The 11,197-nt window shown below is 31.2% G+C and overlaps 1 protein-coding gene across 1 annotated transcript in view; it reads left to right on the forward strand.

Annotated features, from left to right (window-relative positions):
- LOC111705055 (histidine decarboxylase) overlaps window positions 1–11,197 on the forward strand; it is a gene marked incomplete in the record, with an annotated part of 29,925 nt that overhangs the window by 4,117 nt on the left and 14,611 nt on the right. Inside the window, 10 exon segments of the mRNA XM_023477483.1 lie at window positions 4,351–4,439; window positions 5,520–5,622; window positions 5,806–5,871; window positions 5,937–5,986; window positions 6,344–6,391; window positions 7,546–7,591; window positions 7,823–7,913; window positions 8,695–8,770; window positions 10,457–10,527; window positions 10,986–11,066. Of these exon segments, the coding sequence (XP_023333251.1) occupies window positions 4,351–4,439; window positions 5,520–5,622; window positions 5,806–5,871; window positions 5,937–5,986; window positions 6,344–6,391; window positions 7,546–7,591; window positions 7,823–7,913; window positions 8,695–8,770; window positions 10,457–10,527; window positions 10,986–11,066 (721 nt within the window).

An 11,197-nucleotide genomic window follows, 5' to 3' on the forward strand; every position in this document is an offset into this window, starting at 1 on the left:
TGTATCATCATGTATCAACCTGTATCATCATGTATCAACATGTATTATCATGTATCAACCTGTATCATCATGTATCAACCTGTATCACCATGTATCAACCTGTATCATAATTTATCAACCTGTATCATCATGTATCAACCTGTATCATCATGTATCATCCTGTATCATCATGTGTCAACCTGTATCATCATGTATAAACCTGTATCATCATGTATCATCATGAAACATCATGTATCATCATGTATCATCATGTATCAACCTGTAACATCATGTATCATCATGTATCAATCTGGAACATCATGTATCATCATGTTTCATCATTTATAATCATGTATCAACCTGTATTATCATGTATCATCATGTATCATCATGTATCATCATGTATCATCATGTATCAACCTGTATCATCATGTATCATCATGTATCATCATGTATCATCATGTATCATCATGTATTATCATGTATCATCATGTATCATCATGTATCAACCTGTATCATCATGTATCATCATGTATAATCATGTAACATGGTGTATCATGGTGTATCACGGTGTATCAACCTGTATCGTCATGTATTATGTATCATCATGTATCTAAAATGTTTTCTATCTGAAATGTTTTCTATTTGGAATGTTTTCTATCTGAAATGTTTTCTATCTGAAATGTTTTCTATCTGAAATGTTTTCTCTCTGAAATGTTTTCTATCTGAAATGTTTTCTATTTGGAATGTTTCTATCTGTAATGTTTTCTAACTGGAATGTTTTCTATCTGGAATGTTTTTATCTGAAATGTTTTCTATTTGGAATGTTTTCTATGCGTTTTGTAACTTTTAGACAGTTTTCTTTATCAATTCTTTATATTTTCTTTTTCCATATTTATATTCCCAACAGTTTCTTCTAAAAATAGTTTTATTGTTTCAAGTTTGGTCGCCTGGGGAATTGAGGCATTGGAGGAACTTTTCGGCGTGGGAGGGAGGGGGATGTGTATTTTGGGAGGGGGGAAAGAGGGGGAAGGTTTTTTATTTAAAGAAGAAATAATTGAATTTTCTTAAAGCTGAATTTCCTTGAAACTAATTTCTTTAAATCTTTTCTGAGAAATGTTTTATTCAGAGATAAGTAGATTTCAATTTTTTTGAAAAGAATTTAATTGAACTTCAAATTAAAAAGTAGAGAAGATAAAGGATAATCTAGATATTTCAGAGAAAATGAGCCTTTTGAGATAAAGTTTAGGTTGCAGCTAAGCTTACGTTACACTTTTTGATCCATTGGGGAAACATGGTTTGAAACCATTTCGAGTCGTCTTCGTGTTTCCTTGTCTTTAAATCTTAAATGCATCTATGTAACCGAAATCGTTATAATTCTTTACACTATTCCTGTAAGGAGGGGCAATATACTCCCTGAGCCAGTGATTCAAAAAAATTCGAAAAATTCGACTTAGGTCTTAGCTGTCATTGTGCCTTATTTACAGCTCGAGTCTTGGGATAAGCTGTAACTAATTTTCCACAGAGTTGGATTTATAAAAACCGGTTTAAAATCGTATTTAGCGGATTTTCATGGTTAAAAATTGGCGGATTCTGGGATTTGATTAGCATAAGATTCAACATTGAAACTAATTCTCCACTATAAAACCAACCAAGGTCCTAATTCCAAAAGTCGAGCCAAAGATCTTGCAGCTGTCAATCACGTGACACAAGCTGTCGTCAGAGTTGGGTCTAAGATTGAGTCTTAAACCTGGGTTTAAGGAATTACGATTCGAGCCTAAAGTTTTAAATCACGGGCTCATGTAAAACAATTCCCAAATTACAAAATCTGAAATCCTGTACGGCATTTCTATTTTTGACTGGAAGAAAAAGTACAAAGGAAAATAAAATTCTTTCAATGGTTTAAACACCGAAGTCAGAACCATATACCTATAGAATAGGAAGACGACTGAAGTCAAGATTTGAATATATCGTCCAACAAATATGAAATATGCTGTTTACAAAATTTATTTGATGTCCAAGCTACTGAATTACACATTTTGCGTTATATTATAGCACCAATCAATATTAAGATTGCTTAAATATCATCATCCTATTCTACAGTTTTAGGATTCTCACTGTAAATATAAAGGTTTATCATTTTATCTATTAATTATATGCAACACAAAAGAAATAATTATCAGACAAAAAGGGGAACTTACTCAACAACATTAAATCTAGTTTTAAAATAATTCTTACAAGGTTTTAAATTCTAACTTTTAAATTCCTGATTGTAGATTAATGGTTCAAATATGTCAACGTCTTATAGAAATTGCTTTCAGTGTTAAGAAAAAGTGTTATTTTCCTTTATTCTTTATTTCAGAAATTCAAAGCTTTGAAAATTGATTTTTTTCAAAGTTTAAAACGTTAATTTTCTCTGTAGAAAGGTAATAGTATAGGTAATAAATCCAGTAAGGATGCTTACAAGAAAATGCTAAGAGGTCAATATTTATAAAGTGTGAATCCCGAATAATTAGAACCATGGATATATAATAGATGGATATATCACAGTCAAGGTTTGATGTAATTTTTTCGCTGGTGTGTTATGCATTACGTTAGACATTGGACCCAGGAACTTACAATTTGTCTTTGGTTTTCGTAAAAATAATAGATGTCAAAGTAGTATAGAAAAACATTGTAAGTCTTTAAAACTTTAAGATTTAGCCTCCTTTTTTCTATTATAAAAATTGAATTGGAGATACTAAAGATTTAAACAACCTTGCTGATATTTAATATTTTGAATTTTAAACAAATTTCTCAATATCTTGGTCTGGTCAATTCTTAAGGTACAAAAACGGCAGACCACATTTTGGAATTCTGATGCTACCAACTCTTTGAAGAAAATGCTATGATCACAAGATTTTAGCTTCAGTATCTCATTTCTGCTTACTCCAGGGCCCACTATCTACCAAAGTTCTTCTCTAATTTGGACCCTGAACTTCACTTCAAACTTTTTTAAAAGTACAAATTATTTTTATAGAATGAACAATAGCCAGAATAAAAATTTGTTATAGTAAAACCTAAAATTTGCTATGCAGAGGTTTTAGAAATTTCCTAAAAATATCTAGGGTCCACTGAGATATAATAGCTGCGTAGCCCACCGACAAAGTTACATGTACACTAGCCCAGTATAGTATAGATCGGTAGATACATATAAGCGGGCCGTGATAAGAACCTTGTTTAGACCTACGGATATAAATTGATTTCTTTTGCATAATTGGGGAGGTGGTCTTTGCATAATACCATACATACCATAATATAGACATGGAAAATTACTTTATTTGTTTATGTTAAACTTTCAAGGTTTTTTGAAATTTTAACAGGTTCCACAAAACCTGAAAAGTTTTACAATATTAAAACAGAGTCCGTGATTTAAAAAATTCGGGAAAATATGGCTCGGGTCCAGCCTGTCGTTGGGCCTTATTTACAACTTGAGTTTTCGGGTTCAAGCTGCATCTTATTTTTCACAGAGTTGAGTTCAAAACACCGGTTTCATATTCTATTTGCCGAATTTTCATGCTAGGAATTGGCGCATTTCGGGTATTTATGAGAACAATTGACTCAACATTGAGCCTTATTCTCCACAAAAGCCAACTGAGATCGGTTTTATTTTCATTGGGGCTAACTCCTTAAGTCGAGCCGAAGATCTTGCTGCTGTCAATCATGTGACACAAGCTGTCGTCAGAGTTGGGTCGAAGATTGGGCCTTAAAGTCGGGTTTAAGGAATTACGGCTCGGGCCGAAATTTTTAAATCGCGGGCTCTGGTCTATTTCAAACATTTTCTCTTCCTACACTATGCCAAATTTTGACCCGGGGAGAAGATAAATGAAAATAAACCCTCATTATTCGGTTCATTTTCCCATAGATTTTTAGCCAGCATAGAGATTTTGAATTATTAACTAACAAAAGCAAACAGTTTAGAAATGTTGGAACCTTCACAAGTTCAAGTATTTGTGAGGTGCCTTTATAAGTTCAATAACCTTAAAAATGACAAAGAAAGGTTTAACTATTTGCTTCTAAGGTGTTTAGCGCTCCTTTCTAGAAACAGTTTTAGCCTTAAACTTTTGATTTTCAAGCCACCGTCTTATCGTTCTTCAACAAATGTTTTCAAAAATTGTAAACGGCAATATTTTTTTTTGGCAAAAAGCTTTTATTTTGACCATTTAGAAAGTGTAAAAATTAAATAAATCTTTTTAAATTTTTTTTAACTGGGATCGAAAGACATTCTTATAAAACTAAAAAAACCTGGGGCCGGCTTGAAATTTATTTAATTGATTTTAAAATTTAAATGGAAAAAATCTGTGGTTTTCTTATTGGATGCTTGTTATTTAGGCAAGTTCTCCTGCTTGTACTGAGCTTGAGTCCCTGGTGATGGATTGGCTGGGAATGATGATTGGTCTTCCAGCAGAATTCCTTCATAGGTAAACACCATCAGAACTCAGTAGTTAATACCTGCTTCAATTTTTACAACCGTTCGTTTGACAATTCAGCTGAAATTGTTCGTTTGACAAGGACATTCAGCTTAATCTTTTGTTTGACTAGGACATTCAGATGAATCCTTTGTTTGACAAGGACATTCAGCTTAATCCTTCGTTTGACAAGGACATTCAGCCGAATTGTTTGTTTGACAAGGACATTCAGCTGAACTGTTCGTTTGACAATGATAATCACCTGAATAGTTCGTTTGACAAAGACATTCAGCTTAATCTTTTGTTTGACAAGGACATTCAGATGAATCCTTTGTTTGACAATGACATTCAGCTTAATCCTTCGTTTGACAAGGACATTCAGCCGAATTGTTTGTTTGACAAGGACATTCAGCCGAATTGTTTGTTTGACAAGGACATTCAGCTGAATTGTTTGTTTAACAAGGACATTCAGCCGAATTGTTTGTTTGACAAGGACATTCACCTGAATTGTTAGTTTGACAAGGACATTCAGCTGAATCCTTTATCAAGGACATTCAGCCGAATTGTTTGTTTGACAAGGACATTCAACTGAATTGTTCGTTTAACAAAGGCAATCAGCTGGTTCAACCTAGTTCAAACTGGTTCAACCTAGTTTAATCTTGTCTAATCTGGTTCAATTTGGTTTAATCTGGTTCAATCTGGTTCAATCTGGTTCGATCTAGTTCAGTATGGTTCAATATAATTTAATCTGGTTACATCTGGTTCAATTTACTTCAATCTGGTTCAATCTGGTTCAATCTGGTTCAATCTGGTTCAATCTGGTTAAATCTGGTTCAATCTAGTTCGATATGGTTCAACCTGGTTCAGGATGAGTGGAGCTGAATTAGGATTGCCTTATCATCAACCAGAACATAAATATAATTGTTTACAATAAAAAAGCATTTTTCTCATATTCAATAATTTATGATTTTTCTCGACTAATAGGTTTAACAGTGTTTGATATTTTCCCGAAACAATGTGGTTGTTTCTTGTAAATCCCGGCAGGGAATGCCCCTGAAAAAAGGAAGTATTCTGAAATTGCATTGTTTCTAGAACTCCTGGAAGCCTGGGTGGAGGAGTTATCCAAACTACAGCTAGCGAATCCACCTTCGTTTCCCTTCTAGCTGGACGAACAGAGGCAATACAGAAATATCAGGTACACACAAATTCTGTAAAATAAAAACATTACATAAAAGTCAAAGCTGTAAATTAATGAATAGAGCTAAATGGTTAATCTGGAGTAACTACTTAATGTATTCATTAAATCTAACCTCTGTATTGTGCTATACTGTTCTATAATGTGCTGTATTGTACTGTGCTGTACTGTACTATTGTATAGAAAATGTTCCCGGATATAGAGGATGCTGAAATAAACTCCAGACTGGTGGGATACTGCTCTGATCAGGTTTGAACAATATATTTTAAATAATTAGGTTTTTTAAAAGAATTTTATTAAATAATATTGTTTAGGCACATTCTAGTGTTGAGAAGGCAGGGCTAATCGGCCTGGTTAAACTCAGGTAGCAGGGTTTTAATCATAGATTAATAATAATACAGATAAAACATTGGATTTCGTCTTTTCAAGATTTAGAGGTTTTTTCGTTCACAAAACACCTGAGGCGGAAGCCCAAAGGATTTACGCAGATGCTCTCTCTCTGTCTTGTAATTTAACGCGGCTTCTGCCTCAGGTTTATTGTGAACGAAAATCTTAAATCTTAAAAAGACCACATTTAGTTTTCTATCTGTATTGTTATCAATCTATGGTGTAAATATGCAACAAATTTCATATTGTAGAGAACAATTTCAAACTAAATTCTTTTTATTAATTTTGATTTTCTGGAATTGAACTAAATATGTTTAAAATCTGATATTTTTAGATATATCGAGAGCGACGAAAATCTTTCCCTTCGTGGAGATAAGCTTAGGAAACCATAAAATACTAGTATAGTGTCTGTCCACAGAGAACAGTTCTATGCATATTCAATAAACATGGGAATTGAGTTACGACGTGAAAGTCATCTTTGATTTATGAAATTTAATGCATGGCTCTAGTATGTAAAAAGACGAGGCTGTAGGTGTGGCAAGCTTTTCATAAAGTGTTCTCCTTTCTTGTATCTTAAAAATTGACGAAGACTTTAGATATTAAGACAATTTTGATTTATTAAATGAATTGAAATTTGAAAAAAACCTCCGTCAATTTTGAAGATACAAAAATTGTAGACCACATTTTTAAAATCTCAAGACCAGGCATTTTTTATATTCAAATCATATCAAATCAAATCATATATTTTTTGCAGTAAACATTATATCAAATTAAATAATATAAAAAGTAAAACTATGATTAAAGTTACTGCAGCCGGGGGGGCTCAGATAAATCAAAGCTGTTTACACAGAACCCCNTGTCTTATTGAAATAATATTCTTAATATTAAAACAAATTGACGACACACAAAAATACACATAATCACACAAATACTTCCATGAATAAAGTTTTAAATGTATAAAGAATTGTTAAAAACATGCTCTATAAGAAACCAAAAAGTGAAAATGCATGATCCAATTGCTGTTGAACCATCAAATGCATTCATTTTCTCTCCACTTGCAGCTGCATATTGCTTCCGATAATGGATAAATTCTCGAACACGCACTCGTAAAGGCCACACAGCTGGCGAAAGGGATTTCTGTAAATCTGCAGCGGCTACCCGAACCCTGTAGCTTACTATATTAAATGCCTCACTTGGTCTGGACAACAAAACTACACCATCAGCTGTCATCTTAATATCAGTCTCTCATCTAAGTCATCAACAACATCTTGTTTAGTAATTCAATTAGGAATTCCAGAAAGGAATATATCAGATGGAGGTGAAGTAATCTTTCTTATTTTCTCCTGAGTCCTATACCCCTTTGATATTTCCTTTACATCCCCTTTAAGTTGTAATACTGCAATAAATGTGTTCATGAAAAAAAATGCTGCATAGATCGAAGACGATATAAAAGTAAACACTTAATTCCCATGTTTATTGGGACACCCTGTATATAAATTATTATAAATTTAGTATTTTAATGCTTAAACACTAAAGGGAAGCGATCAAAAAAGACCGTGAAAATGGACTCGTACCCTTCTATGTAAGTTATGCTTTTCCAAATCTGGTTTTTAAAAAATTTTTGAACTTTACTTTAGAGCCAATTTTATTAGAGAAAATTTAAAAAAACTCTAGACCAACCTTTTTTCAAATATTTCAACTAAAGGCACATACAATGAAGCATTGCAAAATAAAATTTCTTTTTACTATATAAAATATAAAATTTATAAAAGTTAAAGTTAAAAATAGAAGATGTTGATTAAACTTTATTTAGCTCTGCGCTACCCTTGGAACTACTGGAGCTTGTGCATTCGACAATCTTCAGGAACTAGGACCTATCTGTCAGGTTAGATACAGGAACTACAGTACCTATCTGTCAGTTTAGATACAGGAACTATTGGACCTATCAGTAAGGTTAGATACAGGAACTATAGGACCTATCTGCCAGGTTAGATACAGGAACTATATGTGACCTATCTGTCAGGTTAGATACAGGAACTATAGTACCTATCTGNAATAATTATAATAATTTATAACATTAATGAGACAAATGTAATTTCAAAATTATTTTTGCTATCGATAATAGCAGGAAACAATGTGTGAATAAAATCTTATAAAAATATCGCTGTTCATTGTAACTATAAAAGAAATAATAAAGATAATACTAATATTGACAGAAATATCATTGATAATATAACTGAGATGAGATTTTAAAAGCTTCAACTTGACTAAAACCCTGTCTTTGCGTCTGCTTAGACCCAAGTAAAGCTCAAGTCAAGACCCGGGTTTTAGATGACCTTCATTTTAGTAAGGCTCGAGTCTTCAGTAGCTGATGATCGTAAATTTAGTAAAATCTTTTATATTTGTACATTTAAAATCTCGGGAATTATTTGTGGTGTCAAATTTTATTAAATATATAAAATAAACATACTATGAAAATAATGTATCAACATAAAGTTTGAATTTTCGAAATTTACATCTCCTTGTCACAGCTGATCTGACGACATTCTGTCTGCTACAGAGAGAAAGCTTGCTAAACAGTCTCTTATTGGTCGAATCAGAACCAATCCTGACTTGGGTTTTATCTAAGCCCGAGTTTGGGTTATATAGTCGGGGTTAAGCTTTTAAAATCTCATCTCTGATTAGGGATTGAGTTTGCTGATTCTATTGCGTTTAACCCCAGTAAATGGTTGTTGGTTCACTTTGACTGCACAGCAATGTGGTAAGCAATATTTTATTTGTTTTCTTAAACAGGAACTTTTTAAAAGAGTCAAAAGACAAATCCCAATATAATGTAAATGACCTTTATCACCAATTTTTCAAAGATTTAAATATTAAAAATGAGTTAGCAGTGCCTATAAATATCAGTACCACCTTCAGATATCTTCTATATAATAAAGCTCTTCTCTCATATATATTTGTATGTTATAATAGCTGGCCAAATGATTGAACCGAATTAGCTGAATTTTTTAGGGAACCATTGGGTACCCTGGGGGTAACATAGGGGGAAAAAATCTAAAAAATTTCTTTAAAAATCGATTTGAATTTCCATGGGCAATGCCAGGCACTTCAGCTAGTTATATGTAAATTTCGCAGACCTTTTTAACATTTTAATTTTTTAAGATTTCATATCTAATATTTTCATAAATTTCAACATTTAATATCATATATTAAAGCCTTCACTCATAAATATACATTTGTAAATATGTTAGCTATAGCTGGCCAAACGGCTGAACCAAATTGGCTGAAATGCACACCCGGCCTGGGGTTTACATCGGGTAAAAAAATCGAATTTTTTCCCTCAAAAGGGATTTTAAGATTCCACGGGCAACGCCGGGAACTTTAGCTAGTATTTTCATAAATTTTAATATTTCAAATTGTAATAAATTTCAACATTAAAATATTTCAAAAATAAGTTTTATTACTATTTATTTTATATTCAGAGTTAAAAATCCAATATCAGATGTAACAACACCCTTTCGTTTTCCCCTCCTTTCCTTCCCACTCTTCCTTTCTACCTTTCCTTCCTTTCCACCATTCCTTCCTTCCCACCCCTCCTTCCCAATCCCCTGGACCACAATCAATCTTGGAAAATTATCTGTTCACTGTGACTGGATCATTGCTTTATGTATACCCTTATTATTATAAAACTACTTACATTAATCTTTTAATTAGTTTATTAATTAGTTCATTAATTAGTTCATTAATTAATTCATTTGTTAGTTCATTAATTAATGGATTAATGGCATGTTGTGAGTTAATTTAGATATCATTACAATTGTTTTCTAATTAATGAACTTATGAAGATGGTCAATGAATGAATTTATGAAAAATGAATCTCTGACATAATGAATTAATGGATTTATGAGAAACGGATTAACAATTTAATTCATTAAAAACATAATTCATTACTTAATAAATTAATTCATTAAGAAATAAATTCATTAATTTATAATTGAATTAGCAAAATATTTGTTAATGAATTAGTAAAAAAAATTATCTAATGAAGATACTGATTTATTCATTAATGAATTAATAAAACAATGAATTAATGAACTTATGAATATTGAATCTGTGAATTGATAAATAAATTAATGTTTTAATTAATGAATTAATGAATTAATGAATTAATGAATTAATGAATTAATGAATTAATGAATTAATGAATAAATGAATTAATGAATTAATGAATTAATAAATTAATGAATTGATAAAGTAATGAATTGATGAATTAATAAATTTACGAATATTGAATTAATACATTAATGAATTTATGATTTAATGAATTAATGAAGTAATGAATGAATTAAACAATTAATAAATTTATGAATATTAAATTAATAAGTAATGAATTTATGATTTAATCAATTTTCCCATTTATGAATTAATGAATTAATGAATTATCTAGGGTTAAGAACAGCAGATCTCTACATAGAACCTTCAATGTAGAACCCCTGTATCTACAACACGAAAATACAGGTATATATATCTATTTATATGTAAACCTGTAGGATGTATATATACAATTAACGTCAACACCGCAGAACCAAAAAGGCCCAGTATCTCAAACGTCGACGTTCAAAATCATCCATTTGGGTGGTTACGTTTTGAGAATCGATTCTACAGTAAACTAAATAGATATTTTGGAACATATTTCTCAACAGAAATTTGTCAATAAATCAATGTCAGAATCAATTATTTCCTTTTTATCATTTTGAATTTCTTATTCTTTACGAATTTGTTCGCAGATTTCTACAAAACGCAACCACCTAAATGGATGATTTTGATCGTGACTTTGCGCTCAAGCTCAGTAATAAACGTCATCATTAAAACGTTTTATATTGGATATTAAACAATCGATTATAAAGCAGTGCTTGCATGCTTAACTCCATGCTTAAGTCTAAATATGATTTGAAAGTTATTTTGTTCAAATATAGGTCTTGCGATTGATTACATGGTAAGTTACATTTTCATTTATATCATCATTATTATTATTGTTCTTGTTATCAATAATCCTTGTTATAATTATTATAAAATTGTTATTATTATTATCATTATTATATTTATTATTATTATTTTCATCATCATCATAATCATTATTAATATGCTCATTATTCTTATTATTATTAGTATTATTATTACTTTTATT

Source organism: Eurytemora carolleeae, unplaced genomic scaffold (genome assembly GCF_000591075.1).
Source record: "Eurytemora carolleeae unplaced genomic scaffold, Eaff_2.0 scaffold18, whole genome shotgun sequence".
In the NCBI taxonomy this organism is placed as follows: Eukaryota; Metazoa; Arthropoda; class Copepoda; order Calanoida; family Temoridae; genus Eurytemora; species Eurytemora carolleeae.